This window comes from Ursus maritimus, unplaced genomic scaffold (assembly GCF_017311325.1).
Source record: "Ursus maritimus isolate PB19 unplaced genomic scaffold, ASM1731132v1 scaffold_14, whole genome shotgun sequence".
Taxonomy (NCBI): Eukaryota; Metazoa; Chordata; class Mammalia; order Carnivora; family Ursidae; genus Ursus; species Ursus maritimus.
Window position 1 is genome coordinate 25,685,350 of NW_024423786.1, and position 25,258 is coordinate 25,710,607.

Below are 25,258 nucleotides of genomic sequence, written 5' to 3' on the forward strand. Positions count from 1 at the left end.
TGAAAGGCAGAGTGAAGATTAACACCATCCCTGATCAGATTCCTTCACATGGTCTAAATGCTGTGCAAAATACATATTCTCGAAGGGCTATCTGTCAAAACACCAGTGTCAGAATGAATCAATATGAATTGCAGATGTGTTAATAAATCCCTTTGAAGGGCTTAAATGTTTAATTAAAAACAAAGGCAAGCATGGAAGTCCTTTAAAAGCCATGTTGCCTGCTTTGTCTTTTCTCTAGGAACATATCAATTGCTCACATGTCTTTAAAAATGACACTGATGCAGTCTTATTAGTAAATGTTCAGGAAGACCAGCTGGCATATACTAGTGTGTACTACAAAAGAAAGTCTGAAGCTGGCCGTTGACACAGCACCTGTTCACAAAATAGTTTGGAAAGGAAAAAGTCAAAGCTATTTTACCAATGTTGTAAACCTGTCCTATTTGGGAGAAACATACTTACACATTGGGAATCGGTCAGTGGGATCCTTTATTGTGAGTTTAAGGACGTTGGTTGTACTTCTAGATTTTAAGAGCTGTTATGACAGTTCTTATTCGTGTTTTGTTCAGTTCTTGGCCAGATTGGATGATTTGTGTCTCTAAATAAAACACTACTTTGGGGGTGCCTGGGTGTTAGCATCAGTCTGTTAAGCATCCAACTCTTAATTTCGGACTGGGTTTGAGATCGAGCCCTGTGTCGGGCTCCGCACTGAGTGGGCGTTGAGCCTGCTTGAGATGCTCTCTCTTCCTCTCCCTCTGCCCCTCCCCCTCCCTCTCTCTACCTTAAAAAAAAAAAAAGACTACTTTGGTTGAATTGCCAAGAGAATTCGTCTGAACAGGTATTAGTGCAAGAATGAATTCCACTGGGAATCTGATACTTCTTTAAATAAATGCTCTAGTGTGGCAGTCACAGAAGTATACTTAATTTCTTTTTTTTCAAAAGGAAGTCAGGGTTTAGACAAACCTAAAGTTCATGACATGATCAAAACAAGGTCATATGAAAATGCGTACTTTAGAGTATAATTAAATATGAAGAGTCTAAGATGGTAATGGTGGTTGTATGAAATTCTCAGAGGAACAACTCTAAATACCAGCTTTTTGACAAGAAAAGCACCGTGAAAAAAAGGAAAAAAAAAAAGAAAGCCCGAAATCAAACTATAGTCTTTTAAAATCCACAGCAGCCATGACCTTTACTGTGAAAGCATAACTGCACGTTCCTTATCAATCAAAACTAAATTACAATGAAAGCACATACATTAAGCTTTGCAAAATTGTGAAATTAATATTCCAGCCATGTCGCCTTCGCCTGCTTCGGGATTGAGCAAGGGGGAAAGAGAAAGAGAGATCAATTCCACGAGTTTTGGAGAATGTCAGAGTAAGGATCCGCTGAAAACTTTTATTTCTCCATTATTATTCATACTGTTTGATGTTGCCATTGGTCCCGGGGTGGGGGGGGGGCTGGGGAAAAACTCAGAAAAGGGAGGGAAGAAAGAGAAGTGCCATGAACAGAAGTGTTATGGTGCCCTTGTTGACCAAGCACAGAGCAAAGACAGGATAAAATAAAAAGCGATGGGCACATTTTATCTAAGTCTGGAAATTTGTGTCTGTAGTAATGGAGACACCAGGAGGTTTCTCTGCAAACCTGGTGATTCCATTCTTTGTAATTATCAAAGGAAGTCTTTTGACTGCTTTGTTGAGTTGTCCCTGGCATTACCAAAGGAGGTAACTGCTGACATTGTCTCCTCGGCAAGAGCTTAAAAAGGAAGAAAACTGGACAAAGTTTTCTTAGTTCTTTTTGATTCAGTCGCACTCAAAAAAAAAAAAAAAGGTGATATGAATATCAGAAAGATCATTCTTCCCTGCTGCCTCCTAAAAGCTCCATTCTTGTGAAATCTGCCTGAAATAAGAGAATAAACCATTTTGGGGGAGTGGTCTAGAAACCTCAGTGCCCCTGGGAAGAAGTGGCAGCAGAGAGCACAAAAGAGAGAAATTCTATAATTCTGTAACATGGTTCCCTGCTGATTTATCACCCGTATCATATATTTGGGTACATGGAATTTGGTGGAAGAATGTAATAGTTAAAATGCCAAAGTCAAGGTGACAAAAGACTTTCTTTGTAACATGTCTGTGTTGGTGTATCGTGTTTGTGTCTGTGTGTTCCTAGGTCATCACTGGCATCTTCAACATCCTTGATGTCCTTGGACATCTTCCTTTTCAACAGGAAGCCCTTTAAATAAATTTGCCATTTCCCCCATTGATTCTGAGAGAGACGCAAATGCTATTTTCCTATGGACTAAACTGTATGATAAGTCTTTTGGCCACAACCACCCATCCCACTACATCTGATACCTAAATGAGCAAAGAAGGAGGAAACTTGCTACCTTTGGTGTCACTATAGCATGAGCAAGTGTTCTTGTGTTAAATGATGCTGAGAAAAATGGGTAGGGGCTGGAAGTCTCTGCAGAGATCCTTCCCTTGTTTGCAAAGGGCTCAGCAGACTTAAGGCCGACTCTGCCAGGAACCTAGAGCTGGCCGGAAAGCACCCGTGGTCTATTTTGGAAATAATCCTCCTGCTTGAGTGAACCCAAGACAGAGTCCCAACCTGATTTAATTTGTTGTTTCAGTGAGGCTATTAGAGCAAATACCCTGTAGCCAGCTAGTCGAACAGAAGGAAAATATTGTTACCTTAGCGTGCTCAAGAAAATATCATTCTCAAATTGCGTTTAGGGGAGTCCTATGATGTAGCTTAACTGTGCGTTCCGTGGAGTCTTGCAGCTTAGCCTCTGCAATTATAATAAAAAAGCACTGGGCATAAAGCACCGCGTAAAGCCCGCAGCATTAAGATAGCTCAGGCAAAAATATTGGATTCAAACTTCTCTGACTTGTATTTACCTGTTCATTTAGTTTCTTTTCTCTTGGTGTATTCATACACCATACATTTGAAGGTAGTGGGTGAGTCACTCTTGCCAACTTGAAATCTAAACAACCACCTTCTTTCCTACCCCACTGTACAAAATTGAAAAAGATGAGAATTCAACTCTCAGGCCTACAGTCCTTCAATCCCAAACCCAATTAATTAAATAAACGAGAAAGAATGTAGAACAGTATTTGAAAATCTCTTTTAGGATTCACTGCCACTAAACCATTTTTTTTTCTTTAAATAAAAGATGTGTCCTTTTAAAAACCATAAAACACACTCTTGTATATGTGAAAATACTAAAGAAGAATTAAATAGAAATAACTTTTTTATTACCTTAGTTAAGTAACAGAGCGGTACATAGAACAATTTCAGGTAAATCTCAGGTATAGTGAGCATCGTCTCACAGAAATGATTTTTCTTCTAATAAATGAGGGTTTTATTTTAAAGCTCAGGCCATTACTGAGTTTTACGAGTAAAATATCAAGTTATTGGATAATAAGTTAATACTTACCATTTTAAAATATTATAGGCAAATTCTGGAGCAAAGCAGTCATTCCAGCGATAAAATAAGGAAATATGGAAAATTGACATTCAGCAGTTTTGTAGTCACCATTCATGCTGCGAATATGGAAGGCTGGCTCCTTTTTGGTAATACTACTGAAGTCATACTAAACTTTGAAAACTGAAAATATTAGTATGCTCAAGAGTAACTTTTGGCAAAAATGATCTAACAAAACCAAATTATTGGGCTGCTGATCTTGATTACTCAGAGAAAAAAGTGACATTTTTAAAAAACTGAAAACTCTTTTTAAAAAGTCAAGCTGTTTTCTTTCATCCTCTACTTGGTGTAACATCAGATGACTTGCCAGGGCTTCTAAATCCTCAGAGCGAGCTTCTGTTTCCGCGGTCACCGTGACTCAGCATGAGCTCCCTCCTCAGACACGGGCGGCCACTCTGCGGTCCAGCACATGATGATTTTAATTTATTTAATTTCTCTGGCAACAATACCAAGGACAGTGGTCAACACCAACTTCTGGCTTAGTCCGGAATAATGGCTTGGGCTTGATTAGGAATTATCAAACAGTGATTAGTCCTTTGAAAAAACTTGGGACTCGGTGACCGGTCCCACTGTTTCCGCCTAGTGTCCTCTGTTATTTTACCCATCCAGATCATTTTGCTTCCTTCACTGTTGGAAAGCTGTCATCTGCTCAAGCACCATTGGGATTATTCCTCTGTGTTCACCTTAACAGTATGATTCCTTTTACCAGAGAAATCACTCCCTCTTCCTTCTTTCTTCTCTGCAGTTCCAGACTACCAAGAACAGGACATCTTCCTCTGGAGAAAAGAGACTGGATTTGGATTTAGGATTCTGGGTGGAAATGAGCCAGGGGAACCTGTGAGTCTCTTGTCTGCTTCTTCCCCCAGTGCTGTTTTCTAAGATATCAAAGCAAATCGGCAGCAGTGGCAAATCACCAAGATTTGGGTCCAGCTAGACGCAACACGGACTGTTTCATTTCAAGCAGTGTGGGTTATTCGTTGGGTTTTGTGGAGCTCCTTTTGTCTTGAGGAAGAAGAGACAAGTTGTCTTCTTTAAAGTTTATATTCATGTTTATAAAAAGTGGCAGCTCCAGCACCTGGAGCTCCCCATCAAAGAAAATGAAAACAAAAAGCAAAATAATAGTCATCAACTAATAAAACAATGGCCTGATCCTTCTGGCCAAATCTGTTAAATCGGCCAGGAGGGAGTGGGCTTTGTATCCTGAGTAGCTAGTGCATAGAGAGCACTTGACAAGACGTGACAGATCAGAGGAGGTAGGGACCACGGTCTTTACAAAAGGAGAACAAGAACCCTGAACAAGAGTCAGGAGACACCTAACCTCCCTGGTCCTCCGTTCCCTCACCTTTAGAATAAAATTGTGTAACATCGCAAAAAATGTTTTGAAAGGACAAAAGAGAACTAAAGAGAACTAAAGATACTGTTAATTTCTCGTACTAAAAATAGCTGTTATTTATTAAGCACTTAACTACGTGCCAGACCCCCTGCTAATCATTTCTCCATCAAATTCCAGAATTTATCCCCATTTGTCAAATTATCAAAGACACAGAAGTGTTAATTCACTTGTCCCAGATATAGCATTAGTAAGTGGAGAGACTGGAAGGGGTCTGACTTCAGGATCCACATACTGAATCACCCTTTTGTCAAAGTTCTTTGTAGCTGTCAATACCATCTAAAGGTAGTTACAGCATTGTTATCTAGTGAGGGAGCAAGGAAAGCACAAATACTTTCACTAAGGTTTAATGAACAGTAACTGTAACAAGACACTAACTATAGAGACTGCTCTGCACGCAGCTTCCTAGAGTACAGAAATGGGATGTCAGAGCAGACTTTGCTTGATTCATTGCCTCACTGCACAATATTTATTGTGCATTCCCTATTGCTAGGCATAGTGCTGGACCTTTAAAGAACAGTAACATTACTATTGTAATTTCCAGAGTTTTCTAGAAGAGGGTTTTGAAGTAAACAGAGAAGAAGAAAAGGTTTTGCAAATAAAGGAGTAAAGTGATGTACTTCTGCAAAGGGGAAAAAAGAGTGAGTCCTCACCAGACCCTAGAGAAAGGTCAAGGAACCAAGCAAGAAATAGTTACTTTCAGGACACCTGGCTGGCTCAGTCAGAAGAGCGTGCAACTCTTGATCTCAGGGTCATAAGTAAGAGCCCCACGCTGAGTGTAGAGATCACAAAAAAAAAAAAAAAAAAAAAAAAAAAAAAACCCACAAACTTAAAAACAAAAAGAAACAGTTACTTTTCTACCATTTAAGAATTACTGTAGCACCTATCACGATGGCCTGGTACCCAGTGGGTGCTCAGTAAATGTTTATAGCACAGATGCAGACATGAATGAATGAATTGAACTGTTCTCAGAAATGTGAAGGCCATCAGTATAATAGTAAACCAAAAGGTCAGTGTTTCATACATCATCCAATTATTCAACAGATTTATATTGGTCACATCGTACCGCTGGGTGCTGCTGATACGGATGGCCGCCTGAGGTCTGGGGATGAATTAATCTGTGTGGACGGGACACCGGTAATTGGAAAATCACACCAGCTTGTGGTCCAGCTTATGCAACAAGCTGCCAAGCAAGGCCATGTCAACCTCACAGTGAGACGTAAAGTGGTGTTTGCAGGTATGTTTTCCATGTATTCCTTTAGACGGTGCTTTGTCATTTTATGCACAGAAAAGGCCCCCTTCCTGTGTCTGCCTCCTCAAGTATCTATTTTAGCAAATCTTTGCAAATGTGATTAAGCTCAGACTTTCCAGATGGTTTGCTTCTCTCAAATCCAGCAAAACTATTGTCATTCAAAAGTACGTTAATGTGCCATTCATGCACGTTCAGCAAAACCTTCTGGAAGAGGACTAGTTGAATATATACTACACCTCTCCTCATCTCCCTGCCAACCAGAACTTAGTCACCTCTTCAAGTGATGTTAATTCTCAACAAAAGAGGTCATTATAAAAGGCAGGAACGCTATAGCTTCAAGATAGAAGAACAAAAATTAGTTTTGTGCCGCCAAATAAGCTCATAAAAACGTCAGTGATGCCTTACTCCGTTCTTGCGTGTCATAGGTGAGAAGCCAAGGTTTGTTTTCTCTGTAGGAAGGTTTTGGAGGTGGCCAGTCCGTGGCCATCTTTGACTCCTTCCTCCTGCCTGCAAGCTTTAAAGGACTTGAGTTCGCCAAACACACGAACCCCTTCCGGCTCAACTCAAATAAAACCTTCCCTGTGAAACCCTCAGAAATTCCCTCCTTCTTCCAACTGCCTTCCAATTTTGGCATTCCTTCCTTGCCATTTTTGTGAATCATGGTTTACTTTTGTATCAGAATCTGCCATTTTGAGACAGCTTGTTGTGTAACTGTCTCCTTCCCATTCACTCACCAGCGTCTTGAAAGCACACACCACATGGGTTGTTCACTCTGTCTGCAGCCCCCACCTCAAAATAGTTAAGACAGAATGCAGAAAAAGCAGATTGTTGTATCACTTGAATTACTGAAGAAATATGACATGAAATATTATCATTTCTTCAGAGCTTTAATATTTGTGAAACAGAGACTTACCAAATAAAATTAACTGGCCCTTTGTTAGAAAAAAATTGTGTAACTCATTTAAATGGCATATAATTAATTACAGAATTGAGATATCAGATTCTAGTGTGAGAGTCCTACCTCACTGAAACCGTGGAAAACGGTGTTAATCAGTCATGGATTATGCCCATAGAGCTCATTTATGGCCTCAGAATATTTCTTAAAATGGTGTTTTTATGCATGCTACTGACATGCAGTCAGGAGCTGTCAGTTAGAAATGGCTTTTGAGATGGGATGAAAACGTTCGATTTCACTGACTCGGATAAAAATAATAGAGCAATGAGATTTTGTTTCAGATGTATTTTTTAAATATTAAATTTTTGGGGTTTTAAGCTCTGAGTCAAAGGCACGTTAAATCTATAAGAGACATTAGACTGAGTACAATAAGCCAGTCACAAAAGAGCAAACGTGATATGAACCCACTTATCGGACAGACCACAAATAGTCAAACTCATAGAGACAGGAAGCCGAATGGTGGTTGCCAGGGCTTGGGGGAGGGGAAAACGGTTCATTAGTGTTTAATGCGTACAGAGCTTTAATTTTGGAAGATGAAGAGGTTCTGGAGGTGGATGGTGGTGACGGTTGCACGTTGTTGTGACTGGACTTAATGCCACTGAACTACACACTTAAAAATGGTTAAGATGGTAAATTTCATGTTATGTATATTTTTACCACAATAAAAAGAAATATATGAAGGGAGAAACAATAAATGTTGTACCCAAAACTCGAACATAACATTTTGTTCCAAGCGTCAAACCTGGGTCATTCCTGCTTATTATCCTGGCTATTTTGGTGTGCTTTATCCCATCACCCGATGAAGCAATAAAACCGGAATTCTGAGGAACGCTACTGTACCCAGGAGTGTGATCAGAGTAGACAATGACATCTGGAAAGTAGGAAGAGAAACTAAGTATACCCCTGACGGGTGTTGCCAAGAATCCCACAATATGGTAACTTGAATGGTAAAGTCAACGTGCACAGTCCGGCCTGCTGGAAAAATGGAGAGCAACGCTGCTTGGCAAGCTGGGCAGAAATGTGATTCTCGAGACGTGCGCTGAGGTCTCTGCAGTCAAAGTGGGGGGCCCCATGGGTGCGACCACACCTGCGCTTCTGCTCACGTTCTTGTGGTTCGTGCCCCGGGGAGGCCGTTCAGAGGGGGCCCCTCTTGCAGCCACGTGGAGCCCGAGAGCGGATGCTGTCTTCAGGATGCTCTTGTCCCCGGGGGTGTTCTTCCGTGGGCTCCTGGCGGTAGCTGGGGCACAGGAGCTGCGTACCGGAGAAGGGGCTGGGGTCTCCTTGCTCGCTGTGGCGCCAGCAGCGGGCAGGCCGAGCGGGGCATGGCTGAGTCCGGGTCTTTCTCTCTGGCTCTCCCCTGCAGCCCCCAAAGCCGAGAACGAGGTGCCGTCTCCGGCCTCCTCCCATCACAGCAGCAACCAGCCGGCATCGCTGACTGAGGAGAAGCGCACCCCGCAGGGCAGCCAGAACTCCCTGAACACGGTGAGCTCGGGCAGTGGCAGCACCAGCGGCATCGGCAGCGGCGGCGGCGGCGGCAGCGGCGTGGTCAGCACGGCCGTGCAGCCCTACGACGTGGAGATCCGGCGCGGCGAGAACGAGGGCTTCGGCTTCGTCATCGTGTCCTCGGTGAGCAGGCCCGAAGCCGGCACGACTTTCGGTGAGTGTCCCGTCCGCTGCCCTGGACGTTCCCGGGACGCCGGCCGCGGCGAGTGCGGTGTGTTGCAAGGGAAAGATGGCCAAAATCTCATTAACAGAAATGCCTTCCTGCTTTTCGCTTCAGGTAATTAAAATCTTAATGGGGGATGGAGAGTGTGTTCGGTAGCTTTTCCCCTCCTGAAGGTTGAATTTTTTTTTTTTAACCTTTCATCTTCCATGGAGAATGCGTGTTCACACGCTCACAACTTCAAGCATAAATGAAATTTGTATGAAATTTGAAGAGCGACCCCTTGACAGTGTAGAGTGAGAAATCCTTGGCAAAGAGTGCCTTTGTGAGGTCCTGAGGAGGCTGTCATGAATAGCAGAAGCCTCAGCAGGGGGAGGAGTTTTTGGACCGAGCTTACGAGCTTAGGGTTGTAAAAATGCCTAGGGAACAGTACAAGTGTAAAGAGTAAACATCATCGCATGAAGTGCACAGGCCACCTTATCTGTGTCCTTTCTCTACTCTATCCCCCTCTGAAATGTTGAAATGTTCGATAATATTTTTACCATTGTCTGCTTAAGAATCTAGTTAAGATCTGAGTTAAGAGCCATTTATCTTCACTGCCCTTGAATCCCAGCAGGGCTGATTTTCCAGGCTTATCCGGATGTTGGGGGTTTCAGCAGAGTATGGAGAAATCCAGTTGTCACCCGCTCAGAAGGTTAACTGATGGGTGTACTAGCAAAGACAAACAGGACCCACATGATTCCAAGAACCTAGTAATCTGTGAATCTATTTCCTGGTAGAATGGATTATAATAAATGTACCCAGAAATGATCCATTTTCTTCGTTAGATAAAAAGTCACCTGTTAAATCCCCAAACCTATTTGCTCATTAATATGGAATAGGATGGGAGATGGGGAAGGGCTGTGCAGCTCTATCCCCAAATGACTTGTCCACAAGAGTCTGATGACCTGTGGCCGAGGTCACTGCTGGCGAAGATCAGGCAAGGTGCTCCGTCCCTTCAGCTTTCTGATCCGGTAGAACTCCCTTTACCTTCATGTAGTGTTTGTATGTTGCTTCCTGCTAAAGCCATTTGCCCTGAGGTCTGTTCATTAGGAGACTGAGTCAGTCGGGTCTACGCATGTATGGCTGCAGTAACAAATGCCCATTACTAACAGTGCTTTTGAGAGCTACATTAATAAAGTTATCACAGCATGTCATGAATGGATGACTGGACACCAAGGCAAGGTTTTTTGGGTTTTGTGTGTAAATTAATTCGGGGGACTTTTCTGCTTAATTTAAAAATATAAAGAAAGGCAGAGGGGGGAAGAATTCCCATTGCTTTCTTCAGATCTTACAATTTGATTGTCCCCATGCACCCCCTGATGTTCTCAGGATTTCAGAATTCTCGGTTTCACTTTTACAATGAGATAGATATGTCAGGTGGGAGGCTCTGTGTTATTTAATGAATACTGAATGTCTTCTCACAATTTGGTCTTTGTTTTCCTCTGGCTCTTACAATAAACAAATTCAACTTTCCCCAATACGTTGCATGAGACTTCTGTTTCAAACTGTGCAGAGCTTTCCTCACACCTGCTGTTTGATACCTTTTCTCATGTGATTTGTCCGTGGAGAGGGGCTAAACTTAATCTGGACCTTGGATTTGAGTATGGAAACCCACCAAACCTGCCTTTCGGATTCCAAAAGACCGTGTGCTTCCTTTTTAAAGATTCTGTGGCCTTGGCCTTACATGCAGTGATACACACTCAGGCAAATATGCTGAAATTCAAAGAAATTATAATGTCTTTCCCCGCACATTTTATCCTCAAGGTCCAAATTATGACAGAAGCGCCCACTCCGTGTCAGTGTCTCCCACGTTCATTTTATCACCCTTTCCAAGGGGCGATTCACCTGCATAACGAGCTTCACAGTCCTCAGAAAGACAAATTCTCAAAATAGGTAAATAAGCATTTGGCTGCAGACCCTGTGTCAGGACTCCAAGTCAATCTCCCACTGCTCTCCGGAAGTTAGCAGTACTCGTGGTTGTGGCACGGGCTGCCTCAAAGTGCACGAAAAGCTTTCCTCTTCATACGCCCTTTTCCTGGTTTTCATATTGTAGATGTGCAGTAAATGGCCATGAGAAAGGAAAGGAGCAAAGGGAAGGGCTGAGGAAGGATTTGAACCTACCTTTGGCTCACTGTCCTTAGCCCGAGTAGATCGCAGGTCTTCAGAGTCCTTTGAGGGGATTTTTGTGAGGAAGGAGGAGGACTTCAGAGCTAATGAGCCACTGAGGCCCTACCCTGAAAGCATACACGATAGGCTGATTGAAGAAAGGTCATAAAAAGAAAAATAGGGACCAAGGTTGGGTGGCTTTGTTGGCTCCTGTCTTGTAATTATGCCTTTTTCCTGAAGCTTTCATCACTCTGGAGAGAAGGCAGCAAGACTAAGTGTTTGTCCATTAGGTGTTTTCAGAGGGAATTTTGGTGGTAGCAGACGCTCATGCCTCACCAGACGCCTAGTGATTATTTTTTCTAAATGGAGAAGGAACAAAACATTGGCAGAGGCTTAAACAGCAGCTGGCAAAAATGAAGTGAGGTGAACACGGAATGTGTAAAAACATCCATCCCAGCTCTGGGCTTCACATTTGCAGACCCAAAATAAGCCAACGGCGAGTTATTTTGGGGCTCTTGAGAATCTCTGAAGTTGCTAAACATCCCCAGTTTTGTCAGTGATCGAAGGAGGGAAGCTGGGGTTTTCCCCACATTTGGAGCGGGGCAGGGAGCGCGGCGAGGAGCAGCCACGGGGGGCAGGGAGCGCCTCCCACACAGGCCCTGAGTGTTGCCAATGTTTTGACCATCGGGCACAGAGCTCTCCTTTAATAACATTTGCTTAATGCTTTAATTAATTAACACTTAACCTTCTCTTTCCCTTTTCAACCCTTTTTCTCCTCCCTTCGCTGTATTCCCGCATAACTTAAAAAAAATAAATAAAAACTCAATACCAAAGCAGGCAATGCATGTGTGGCTATGCCTCACAAAATAGGTCGGATTATTGAAGGGAGTCCTGCTGACCGATGTGGCAAGCTGAAAGTGGGAGACCGGATCCTGGCAGTGAATGGCTGTTCCATCACCAACAAGTCCCATTCAGACATTGTCAACCTAATCAAGGAAGCAGGAAACACAGTTACCCTCCGCATCATTCCCGGGGATGGTAAAGTATACCTCTTGTGTCTCTCGTTCTCTCGTTCTCTCTCGAGCTCTTTCTGGGCCTCTCTCTCTGTGTCTCTCTCTCATCAGGATCCATGTAATTGAAGAGTGTTGATTTGGAGACAGGCTTACCCAGCCCTAACTGAGCATAGCCATCCTACAAATGGAAGCCATCATTACTAAACCTTACCCTCCCACACCCCCGCTTACGTAATCCTCTTTCCCTGTGACCCTGTCTTGCTGCAGATACAGACACTGTAGAAAATCTTAACTTACCCCATTTTATTTTGGTTTTGGTACCCTTGTCCTTAAAATGAAAGAGTAGTTTGAATACAGGTGGTAAAGACCCTCTGATGTTCTCTCTGGAAATGATTAAAGATTTTTTTTTTTTAATCACTAAAATTTAACGATATGAGGGGTGCCTGGCTGGCTTAGTTGGTAGAGCATGTGATTCTTGATCTCAGGGTCGTGAGTTCAAGCCTTATGTTGGGTGCGGAGCACACTTTAAATTAAATTAAATTAAATTAAATTAATAAACAAAATAAAATAAAATTTTTAAACCAAAATTTAACTGTATGATTTGATATCACAAAACCTACATAATGACAATTCAGCGCCAATACTTTTTTATTCCCCCAGAATAAGTGAATATATGAAAGGCTTTTGTTGAATAAGAGATCCTTAGGGTTTGTGCTTACTTGGTTTGTCTAATTGTTGCATGTGGATGAAGAAAGAATAAAACCTCTTTTTTGATAGGTTATATCTGCATTAAAACAGGCCTAGTGTTGTTTGTTAGTTTGCTTGATTATTTGGTTAAATTCAGATCTTGTTTCTTTTACACCGTTGGTGATTCTGCCCCCTAGGGGACATTTGGCATTGCACGGAGTGGGTGCTAATGGCATTTAGTGGTTAAAGGCCAGGGATGCTTCTAAACATCCTACAGGATGCAGGAAAGCCCCCCACAATGTAACGTTATACAGCAGAAAATATCAATACTCGTTATTCGTATCTTTTTTAAGATTGCTTTATTTATTTTAGAGGGAGAGAGTGCAAGAGTGCATGGGAGGAGCGAGGGTCAGGAGGAGAGGGAGAGAGAGAATCTCGAGTAGACTGCGCTGAGCACGGAGCTGACGCAGGATTCGATCTCACCATCCTGAGATCACGACCTGAGCCCAAATCAAGAGCTGATGCTTAACCGAGTGAACCGCCTAGGCGCCCCTCTCATTATTCATATTTAATAAAAATGAAGTTGATATACTGATGTCACTAAGTATGATTCTTCGGAGGATTAAGTCCTAAACACTGACTTCCTTCTAAACAGACTTTGCCTTTGGGAGGAAAGTGATACTTGTCTCAAATGTTTCAATGTCTCTTCCGTTTGCTGTTACTATACATGTTATAAAATAAAATACATATTCTAAAAGTCAGTATTTCTCAAGAGAAAATGTGGTTTAAGGAGATGGCGTGATAAAAATTCTGTCCTTGGGGCACCTGGGTGGCTCAGTCGGTTTTAAGCATCTGCCTTCGGCTCAGGTCATGATGCCAGGGTCCTGGGAAAGAGCCTCACATCTTGCTCCCTGCTCAGCGTGGAGTCAGCTCCTCCCTCTCCCACTACTCCCCCTCATTCATGCTCTCTCTGTGTCTCTCTCAAATAAATAAATAAAAATCTTTAAAAAAAATTCTATGTCCTTGATCTGTAAAATAAGAAAATCAGAGATTTTATCTGAAAGTAATTCACCAAATGAATTTTTATAGTTGCTAGAAAGCAATCCCTCTTGGTTTCAAATTCAAGTGGTGTAAACTGTGCCTTTCAGAAAAAAATCATAAACCAAACAATAAATATTTGAAAATTGTTGGTTCCAAAACCAGAGTATTTTCTCTGAGCCAAAAATACCCCATACCAAATGTGGAGGGAAAAATAGCTCCTTGATTGCTGGTCTACTTCACCCTGCCTCGGATGCATGGTTAGTAATTTACCATGTGGTCTGGAGTCCATTCCACCAGTTCACTACTCTGGAGGACAATTACCATTTAGGAATGTGTTCGCAAATTGATAGAACATAGGTTCCAATGGAAAGGATGAAGGAAGCCAGAAAAATTAAGGGAGAAGTAGTTGAGAGAGCCAAATGTACTATATAAATTTAGACACATCTATCTACATGCCATAAGGAGATTTCAAAAAACGAATCCAGAAGAACGAGACACAGGCATTGACTTGCTTTGTCTATGTCGGTCAGGCTTAATGTGGGAAGGACAATGTCCAAAAAAGGAAGGAAGGAAGGAGAGAATATACTCCTTGAGGGAAGGGCTTAGAAAAAAGTTTGAAATCCGGGAAAGATGTAAATATGCAGAAGCAACTTATACTACTGTGCACATATTAGGTATTGACTTAATAAAGTGCAATGGAAAAGTTTTGGAAAATCTGAACACCAAGAAACATAGTGCAAGGTGAATTATCCAGTAACAATTGTCAATAAAAAGGCATTTTTTAAAACTTAAGTACTTAAAAAAATGTAAAATTCAGGTAGACATATCACATACTCTCTTGGCTAGAAGAAAGTAAGCATGACAGCTGATAGAATGTAGTTGAGGACCAATGGGCTGCCCAGGATGTGATTTCATCCCAAGGTACTGCAGCACTTCATTGCCATGATAATAAAACTCTTCATCAATTACTTTGTAGATTTCAGAAGCCAGGTAAAGGAAATCAGGTCTGACAGAAGGTAGATTGCTGATGCTCATCTTTTTAATGGGGCCAAAAGTGGAAATTATAATTGAGGCAGGGGAGTTGGATTTCTGGAGAGGTGATAGAACAATCAAGAAGTTTGCAAACATCTAGAAGACAGAGTGACCATAAATGAAGGTCTGATGAAGATAAACACGGCAGATCACTTCCTCTCTGTGAAGGTGTGTTAGACATGGAGAACTGTAGAATAAAAGGGAGTGTGTGTTAGGGACCTCTGCTCTCCTTCACACCTTTCACACTAATGGTTAATCACGTAGCCCAAAGAGAGTTTGTGTTGCGGTCCTTGTGAGGAGACTGAAGTTCTTAGAAATCCATGTTATCCATAGTACTGTTGTCAGAAACCCTAGGAGGCACTTCAAGAAGATGGGAAAACGTGTTCTCTTTTGGGCGGTGCTTGGAACCCACTCAGGATCCACTTCTTTCCCTCTCTCCTGCTGCCTGATTCTTTTTTCTTGTCATTGCTCACCTGGTATTTTCTCCAACTTACTTCCTCTGCACTTTCCCTAACTCTGCTTCTCCCATTTCTCTGTGCCCTCCTCAGCTCCCCATCAGTCCCCTTCTACAAAGACTCGGAAACATGACTTCCCTTTATTTGGCTTCCTGTGTTTCTAGAAGGCCTGCCTTCTAAGGTCTTGGACAGGCCTAGATCAGGGGGTCCTCACCATCTCTGCTTTTACTATCTTTGGGACCAGAGTGGGAGGTGCAGTGGGGGCAGAACATTTTCTCCTGTGTGACGTGGGCAAAAGATAATAAATGTGTAAGGGCAGCACAGAAAGGCCCAGAGACTAGCCGAACGTTTTGAATCTGAACTTGAAATTTGACAAGTCAAACCACACACGTTTCCTACCACTTGCCTTCTGTAGAAATACTCTCTGAAATCTGGGTGGGAATGAAACTCTAATCAGACAGGGCAGACCCTTGACTTACTCAGACTGACACAGAACCATCAGTATGAATCAAGTTCTAGATAATCAAAATATTCATAAGCTTAAAAATCAGTTACTTATGGTAAGTCTTAAATTTGTACTTCAGATCACTCTCATTCAAAGTATTTGTTATATAGTAGGTAAGGGCATGGCAACCCGGCATTGCTATTTCCTTGGCAAAGGCATAGAAGAGTATAAATATCTTAATAGAAGGCTCTGTGGATATGATAGCTAGCAAAGGGATAGGGCAAAAGGAACAGGGTTCCAACCATAACACATTTCTTAAGTCTCCCAAAGCTTCGAATATTTATGGGATTCAAATTTTCAAACGCTTCCTTTAGCATTTATTACATGTGTGTTTATGCATTCAAGTATTTATGAAAGGAATGATTGTATCCTTTGTTGATTTGTTTGGCTTTGTAGTGCGGATTCCGTAAGGGAGGCTAAAAGTATTAACATGGGGGCTAGGTTGGAATTGTAATCACTTGTCATGGAGATATTGAAACCCAAGGTAGAAGCTCTTGTCAGAAGTTAGTGCCCTGATTTAGCACGACACCGTGACAGTGCCTTGAGAGCCAGGATATGCTTTGCTTGAGACATGATTGCTATGGAAAGTGTAGTAATATCCATTTTCATTCCTCTGGGAGAGCTAAAGTAGGTGTGAACCCTGTTTAATAAAGGATGTAGGATACTTCCTGGAATTTATCATAAATATAACCAATCTGTGCATCTATCTTTGAGTTTTAAAAGTCCAGTACTTTGACATCCATTCATAATACTGTGCTGGATTAGGCTCTTCTATCAGGCCCTTGTTATATGGGGCAAGTTCTATTTTGAGATGGAGCTACAGATTGGTGATAATGGCCTTCACCTCTGTATTTTAGAAAGCTAGAGAGAATGTCAATACATAAAGTCTTGGTGTAATTCTAAGACTTAAAATTTTAATAAAATAAGTATAACTTTATTGATATTTAAAAAGCATCCTGGAAATCCAGGGTTTGCCAAAAATTATTTAAGTGCTTGGAAGATGGCTCATGAAATCTAGAGTCAAAGCAGAGTATTTTGTTTTTTAATTAAGCTGTGATAGTTGGTGGTATTTATGCAATAAAATAAAGGCACTGCTTATTTGAAAGGAACACACCAGTGAGATATAATTCTACATATCACACCAGTTAGATATATATTGATACCAACACATAATTCCCTTGTCAATGGAGGTAAGACTCTGGATGACTTTGGACATGTTACCTACCTTTCCTAAGCCTTAGTGTCTCCATCTGTAAAGTGGGGGAATAATTGCACCAATTTCATTGAGTTGTAGGAATTAAATGAAATAGTGCTTGTGGAAAGGCACTTAGCACAAAGCTTGGCACTTTGTAAATGATCAAGAAATGGTGGTGGTTCATAGATTAAGAAATACAGCAATAGGAGGAAAATTCAGTGAGCTCAAATAATCATTTGCATATAAATGTTAATTTTTTAAATACTTAAAGTTAATCTTCAGTCCAAAACAGATTTGCATATAAATATGCAGAAAATAGCAAATGAAAGATAGGAGGAAGATTAATAAAAGAATTCTATTTATATGTGTATTGAGTGATTATCTGTCATATCTCATCAAATGGTGAAAGCGCAGAAATTAAAAAATCTGTGTCAGAATGGGATCTGATCTGCCTTGAAAAACCCTGGCTACCAAGAACATACAAGAACTCGAAAGGGGAACTCCTGCACGATTCAGTAATTATAATCACTTTAATTACAAGGAAACGTTCTTTTTGGTATCCTGATGATGATTTCCCCATGGCCCGAACAATCGTGTGATTTCCTAGAGAGTCTCCATAAAAGTAATTACAATGAGCAATATGAAGTTTTTTTAAAGGACCGATACATGGGTTGATGAAACTTCCGGTGAATCATATCGATAGAGAGTGCAGTCTTTTAGCCCATTGTCCTGACACAGTGGGTGTACTTTATGGAAAATCACCTAGATTTATCACCTTGGTTGTGCCAGTTAACTGCACTCATAAAAATAATAATATGGTTTTAATATTGTGATAACAGTAATAAATACATGCTCCCAATAAAAAATGTGCTAATCATCTTTTGTATAGTTTTTATATGCCAGGCACGATCCCAAACACTTTGCTCTCAGATAATCTTTACATGAATTTTCTTAGGTACTCCTGTTGTCCCGCATGTACAGAAGAGAAAACCGAGGCATAGAAAGATTAAGGGACTTTGCATAAGTCCCAGCCAGTAAATTGCAGAGCTGAGGGTGCACACAGCCAGTCTGAGGCTGGAATCTGACTTCCTAGTAGGACATTATGCTAAGCCACCTCCCGTGAAGACTGAGAAACACCATCTCCCCAGCTCAGGGGGTTGCAAGATATATTGGCATAGTAAAGACTCAGAGGAAAAACAAAATATAGACACAAAAACACTTCCCTCTATTTCACCCATTATTTGTCATCCTTAATTGACCACATGTTCCTTTCCCTCAGAATCTGTAGGTTTAAAGAGATAATGGGAAACATGAGTTGGATTCACTTTACAGTTTACTTGATCCAGTTACATTTTCTTATTAAACTTGTGCCTTAGCTCGCAGCATCATGGGCTTTATAGGTGGCATATAAACTGTTAAAATCATAATTCAACTTTCTCATTTTGCAGAGTTTAAGTTCCCATGATAATAAATCGAAAGTAGGAGTGGTAGTAAGGGCCATAGGTACAATAAAGGGGTATCGAGTGCTTACTGTATGTCAGGTACTTTACTAAGCTTTCCATATACTTTTATCAAAGAAAAGAATTACATTATCATCCCCTTCTATCAGATGAGGAAAATAAGGCATACAGCTAATGAGTGGGGAAAGGGGGATTGGATCTCAAGCCCATGATTTTAACTATGTAATGAAATAATAGGAAGCCTGACCCAAGCTGAGTTAATATCCTTAGGAAATTAAAATGGAAGACAGACCACAAGTAATTGGGATTTCTGTGATGTCCTGTCACCCACGATTACAGTGGAGAAGAGATGTAGTCCAGGACTCCCAGGTGGGAATACTTAACACATTTCGACTTAACACATAGAAACTTTGTTATACATCATGGATGGATACATGTAATCTGCAAGCATTAGGATGCCTACTATGAACCAAAGGCCCCTAGAAACTTGTAGACTTCATTGCACACTATGAATTAAATAGGCATCTTAGAACCTAATGACCACATTTAGTATTTTCTTGATGAGAAAATGTATGCCAAGTTCCAACAGTCAACCTAAAAATAAATATTAAAAGTGCCACTTGCTCATAGTTGCTTGCCATCTGCCTTGATCTTAATGGAGAAATAATTAGTAAAAGGATATATAACCATTAGTATATAAGTGATTACATTTTAACATATGCACGTTGGTATGAAGTCTATAGGGCATGCTCATGAGCATTTTCAAATTCTGGATCTCCAAACTTCTAGAGATTAATGAAGTTGCTTATGAACGTGGTTAGTGGAGAAGAAAGTCAATTTACATAAGAATGTAATCATATTCATTACATTAGGGTGGCTTCATGATTTATACAACTTATATTTACAAACTCTGGCTCTAATGCAAGTTTTGAAATTAATTTTTCATCGGTGATACTAGATGAGATCTGTGAAGAACTCCACATTTTCAGTTGTGCTTCATTAAATGCCCTGGGGAAGAAGGTAGATGTGTGTGTGTGTGTGTAGTTAACAAGATGTTAGCACACTTCTGATTTTAATATTCACGCGAGGAAATCAAGCAAACACACTAAATGTCGCTGATAAATTGCAGGAAACATTAGTAGAAACATTTACTATTAGCCTCTAACATTCTGGGGAAAAGCCGTGCTGGTGCGGTGTTTCGATGGCACTGCCATTTTTTAAGTGTCAGGGAGGGAGGGCGAGACACCTCCGTTGGCTACGATTCTAGAGTAGCATGTTCTGGGGCATACTCTTCAGTTCATCTGTGGGGATATCAGTTGGGAAGAGGTAATGGGGACATACGTGCCTCATATCACAGAAGATCTTAGAATGGTTCTTTTAAGTCTTCCTTGTTTAGAAGTTCAAGTCAGGACTGCTTTAAACAGTGACAGAGAAACCAGACTGGTCATTCAGGTACGGGACTTCTGCATCCCTCCTGGTTTGATGATCTCTTCTCTGGGGCCCTCATTCTGTTATGTCCTGTCTCTCCCCACAGAGTCTTCAAATGCCACTTTGCTGACCAATGCAGAGAAGATTGCCACCATCACCACCACACACACCCCTTCTCAGCAAGGGGCCCAGGAGACCAGGTCAGACATAGCTTTAGTTGCTTTTGTTAGGTTTAAGGGAAAAAAACTAACTCCTGGCCTGACGATGCCCGTCCTTGATTTTTTTTCTTCCTCCATGTCCCCATGGTTTGCTTTTACATTGATTTCTCTCACTTTGGCAGGAATACCACCAAACCAAAGCCGGAATCTCAGTTTGAGTTCAAAGCGCCCCAGGCAACACAGGTGAGGGCCGTTCTTCTTTTTGCTCTGTTTGCTTTGTACATTTCCTTCCAACTTTCTGAGACTATTTTTATGAGCTATCTTTTATAAGATATCCTCAATTAAAATAAATAACCTTTTGTGAGAGGACGTACTAAATATGTACTCACATGTAGTTATCTAGGAAATGACATTTTAGTTTACTACCTTTGAAAAATATTCCTAGATATCCTTTTCTAGGTGGGAAAAAACAAACAAAATAAAAAAACGTGATTATCTCAGGGACTGGCCGTCAGAGAAAGCAAAATCGCTAATAGCTACTCACGGTATTCATGCTTGTTTTCGTTAAGGTGTTTCTAAGCCTTGTGAGTTTCAGGTAGGACCCATAGAGCTCACTGCCCGTCCCACAGGGTGGTAATGGGAGGCACAAACGTGCAGGTGAAGCACATTTGGGAAAGATTAGGGGATGGTTAAACGGGTTCATCAGAGCCTTCAGCAATCCGTCCATGCTTCTCCTCGGCCAAGGTAGCAGCCACTCCCCAGATATGGGGAGGTCGTTGTTGGTGTCCTCGTGATAGACACTGCTGTCATTTTCCAGGCGTGGGGCACGGAGGCTGAACATCCAGCACCGTGCAGGGATGGTATCATGTAATGACTTTTCCTGCCACAAATACAATTTATGGTCTCCCTGATTAAATTTTAATATATGCATGTTGGTGTGTAGGCCACAGGCTCACTTGTGAATGTTTTTAGATTCTGCATCTGCAAACTTCTAAGATTAATAACCAACTGAGAATCTCCAAGAGAAGGGTAGAGACCGTGCCCTTTTGTCAAATCACTATGACAGACAACATTTGGGGAGAGATGGGAAGAAATATGGGCAGATAAATGCTCCCCTCCGAATGATTGCCTTTGGTTTTTTTTTTTTTGAACAGGAGCAAGATTTTTACACTGTGGAACTGGAAAGAGGAGCCAAGGGATTTGGCTTTAGTCTTCGAGGGGGCCGAGAATATAACATGGACCTCTATGTTCTGCGCTTAGCAGAGGATGGTCCAGCAGAAAGGTGTGGAAAGATGAGGGTAAGTAGGAAGAGGAGTTTGGACAAATAAGTCATCTGCAGTGACCTTGTGACATTACGTGGCTAGAACTTTCTTGTTCCCGAGAACTGCATTTTCTACTGTTTTCAGGACACTCTAAAAGCATGACTCCCACCCTAGAATAAATTTCTCCCTAAAATAGAATTGATGGTAGCTGCTCAAGTTAGGGGAGCCCTTCTAACTCTTCAGGGTGGACTGAAGGATTGAAATTACTTATAAATTTACTGAAGTAAATACTTTCTCAATCTAGTCCCATAGTTCTTACGCTTCATCTCATAAGGCAGGCACATCACTTCACAGGAAATCCTAGGTAGACCAGGATGCTTACAGAGCAGGAAAGGCGTGTAGTCCTGTAGGTTCTGGGTGGTGAGCTCCATGCGGTCTCCAGCGAGTCACCAGCTGTGTTACCCTAGCCTCAGGAGCAGGTCAACTCTGCCTCAGCAAAAGACCAGTGTCTCAGTGGCATGAATATTCATGGTTGCTCTGTAGTAGTCAAAGCTGCAAATTCAAATATACACATGCCAAAAGAGCACTCTGTTCTGTTTAGATATCTAGTATCTGTTACTCTGTATGCAGATGTCACTTTCCGGGGAGATTAGGTGGTTTAAAAAAAATCGTCTCGTCATTATAGAGAGGTCACTTAAATTGAGGCATATGCATAGGGAGCAATTTGCTACAAATGGAAAGAAATCAAGACAGCCAGGTCAAGAAAGGAAAAAAGCACATGGAACTGGTCCAGAGCAAAGAGGGAAAAAAGTGACCAAGGGTAGGGAACTTAATATTTGTACTTAGGCATAATGTTGCTTGTTAGGTTTCTTCAGATTGAGTTTTTTTAAAAAAGATTTATCTATCTATCTATCTATCTATCTACCTATCTATTGAGAGAGAAAGAGCTGGGGAGGGGCAGAGAGAGAGGGAGAAGACCTCATGCCAACTTCTTGCAGAGCTCAGAGCCCAACACAGGGCTTGATCTCATGACCTGAGCTGAAATCAAGAGTCAGAGGCTTGATCACCTGAGCCACCCAGGTGCCCCCAGATTAAATTTTTAATGAGTGTTTTTTTTTTAATTGAGAAAGTAAACCATGAATATCGCTATTAAAAATTAGTAAAAAATGGTGTATGTTAAAATGTAGTTTCCAAAGTCAAACTGTATAACCAATTCCTTGTATATTCTGTTATGCATATATATGCACAATTTGTACACAAAGGAACAGAGACACTGTATATTGCTTTTGTTTAAATTTTAAACACATGGGGTATGCTTTTCCATGTCTTTGCTTACTGAAAAAAGTTTCTGATTGAATGAACTATCATTATCATGGTATTTTGTATTATGCTGTGTAGTTCACAAGACACATTTATGTGTATTATCCAGTTTGGTCCTCACACCTTGGAAGGGATGGGTTGTTAACATCCCCTTTTACTGATGAGTAAGTGTGTTCCATGAAGTTAAAGGATTTGAGCAAGATCAGTTAGCTAACAAGTGATAGGACTCAAATTCAAGGCTTTAATCTCCAAAGCCAGTGCTTTTCCTCTTTTACCTTCTGGAAAATAAGCTCCATGAGAGTAACAATCTTGCCTGTCTTATTTACTCCTTTATCTCCAGGGCCTAGAATAGTAGCTGACACATAGTAAATGCCACATCCGTGTATCAGCCAGGGTTGTGGTCTCATCAGAAAACTCACCTGGGGAAGCGTTTGCTTCTAAGCTCACTCACAGGTCGTTGGCAGGATTCAGTGCCTCTGGGCTGTTGGCCGTAGCTGTCCCTCATTTCCTTATCATGGACTCTGTGGGGCAGCTCACCACATGCATCAGATTGAACAAATGAGAGAATAAAGGAGGGGCACACAAGACAGAAGCCACAATTATTCTATAACTTTATCTTTGAACTGACATCACATCACACTTGACATATTCTGTCTGTTAGAAGCAGGTCACTAATTCCAGCCCGCACTGGAAGGGAAGGAGAGTACACAGGATATGAATATAAGGAGGAGGGGATGGGGGGCATCCTAGAAACTGCCTACTACATCTTTTCCTGAACAACTAATATTCCCTTTACTGCTTTATTTTTTTCCCTTAGCACTTACAGTCACCAATATACACGTCTCTAATTTTCTTGTTAATTATCCTCCATTAGCATGGCATCTCCACGAGAGCAGGGATTGTTTTCTTTCTTTCACGGCTGGATCCTAAGCAACAGGAGATTTTCTGGAATATTCTCAATAAGTATTTAGTAAATCACTCCATGGAAGAATTTTTAAGCATAAAGCACCTTAATAGCTGGTCAGCCCCTTTGTGACGTTCTCACTCTGTCGTCTCTTGCTTTGGCAGATTGGTGATGAAATTTTAGAGATCAATGGCGAGACCACCAAAAACATGAAGCATTCTCGGGCTATAGAACTGATTAAGAATGGTGGCCGCAGGGTGCGTCTGTTTCTGAAGCGGGGAGACGGCTCGGTACCAGAATATGGTGGGTCAAACTATGAAAACCTTCCTTCCTTCCCTGGCATGACTCCATGAATTTGTCTCCAGAACTGCAGCAGGAAAGTCTTTTTGTTTTCCCCCTACTCACCAGTGTCTCACCAGCCTTTCGCACCATGCGATTGTTTGCCTCGCTTGTTCTGAAATCTCTACACATTTCATCCTTTTGCTTGCTTACGTGGACCGGGGCGTGGCCTAAGACAAGATCTTTATAGCCCCCTTTCTGATAATCAGAGAGAACATTTTGTCTAGTCCAACCAAGAGCGAAGGAATGTTTGTTGGAACTGTGCCAAACTGTTTCTCAGATCCAATTGTTAGCACAAACTGACTATACTCCTTTTCAAAAGCAGGAAAGCAGGTTTCCTGAGTTACGGTATGTTGAGGCACAATTCTCCTTTCTTTTTTTTTTTTTTTTTGATTACTTGATGTTTTTTGAGATGATTTGGGGGCCTTGCTCACCTCCTTTATGCGCTGTATATGACACTTCTGCATATTGCCCCTTGCTGGTCCCTATCCCCAGTCAGACCACCTGAGCCCACTACCAGAAGACAAACAAAACCGCTGACATATTAGCCATATGTTTTTAGATGAAAAAGGATGAAATAGATTCCCAGTGCTCATCATGAGGGAAACATGTTCCTATACCTTTCCTATGGGGAAAGCCAGGTTATACATAGAGTTCCTTTGTCATATGTGTAGACATGATTTGAGTAAACAGCAATGATCTTTACATAGCGTAGTCTTCTGATGGCAAAATATTGTATATTATTATGATTATGTCCTATTTATTTGAGAGTCTTGTTTAAAATGAAAAAAGAAAAAAAAAGCTATGCCCTAGATGTAGGGCTTTTCTTCCCAACCAAAGGTCTACAGAAGTTTCTATAGAAACTGTGATTGAATGGTCCCCATATACGTTGGTCCCCTTTATTAGGGATTGATCTGTTATCACCCTCTTTTCTGAAAGTCGTTCTGCACAATTCCCGGTTGCATTTTGGGCTTGATGAGATCCTTAATTCAGACGCAGCTCAAAGAGAAGGATAACCCCTTTAAAGGACAGCCTTCCCAGGTGTTGGACACTCACACAGGTGTAAAATACAAGGGGCCCAAGGTGGGGGGAAGGGGGGGTCATCCGATGAGGCCCCTTTAGACACGGCCAACCACAGGGGAGGTGTTTGAATGTTGAGATGCCACAGCTGTGCACTGTACTAAACCTCTGACCATAGGTGTATCAATGCCACGGAAACTGTGTAACACTGTCTCCCTTTTCTGTCTCCCTATGCTTCTGTTGGATGTGATCTTTCATTTGAGAATCATCGTCAGTAACCTGTGTACCTTCTCAAAACCTATGTCTGTTGCACTGAGGATGAAAATCCAACACTAACAACTGTTCTTTGGGCTAAAAATAAAGATCCTTTAAATACTCATTTTTTCCAAGAAGGGTTGAACCTGCCAGAGTTGTGCTGCTGTAATGTCTCCATGTGTCATTTGGACTAAATCTCTCTAATTCTCTCGATTAGAGTCACAAATGGGTTATAATATGTTAAGTTCCAATATTTTTCTGACTGATTGGAACCTGCTTCTCTGTGAGGCTATTTTTGTAA

General features: G+C 41.4%; 1 protein-coding gene across 1 annotated transcript in view; it reads left to right on the plus strand.

Annotated features, from left to right (window-relative positions):
• MAGI1 (membrane associated guanylate kinase, WW and PDZ domain containing 1) overlaps positions 1-25,258 on the plus strand; it is a 606,640-nt gene that overhangs the window by 575,349 nt on the left and 6,033 nt on the right. Inside the window, 8 exon segments of the mRNA XM_040628589.1 lie at positions 4,221-4,312; positions 5,910-6,102; positions 8,436-8,729; positions 11,718-11,921; positions 19,806-19,899; positions 20,040-20,100; positions 21,012-21,155; positions 23,508-23,646. Coding sequence (XP_040484523.1) covers positions 4,221-4,312; positions 5,910-6,102; positions 8,436-8,729; positions 11,718-11,921; positions 19,806-19,899; positions 20,040-20,100; positions 21,012-21,155; positions 23,508-23,646 — 1,221 coding nt within the window.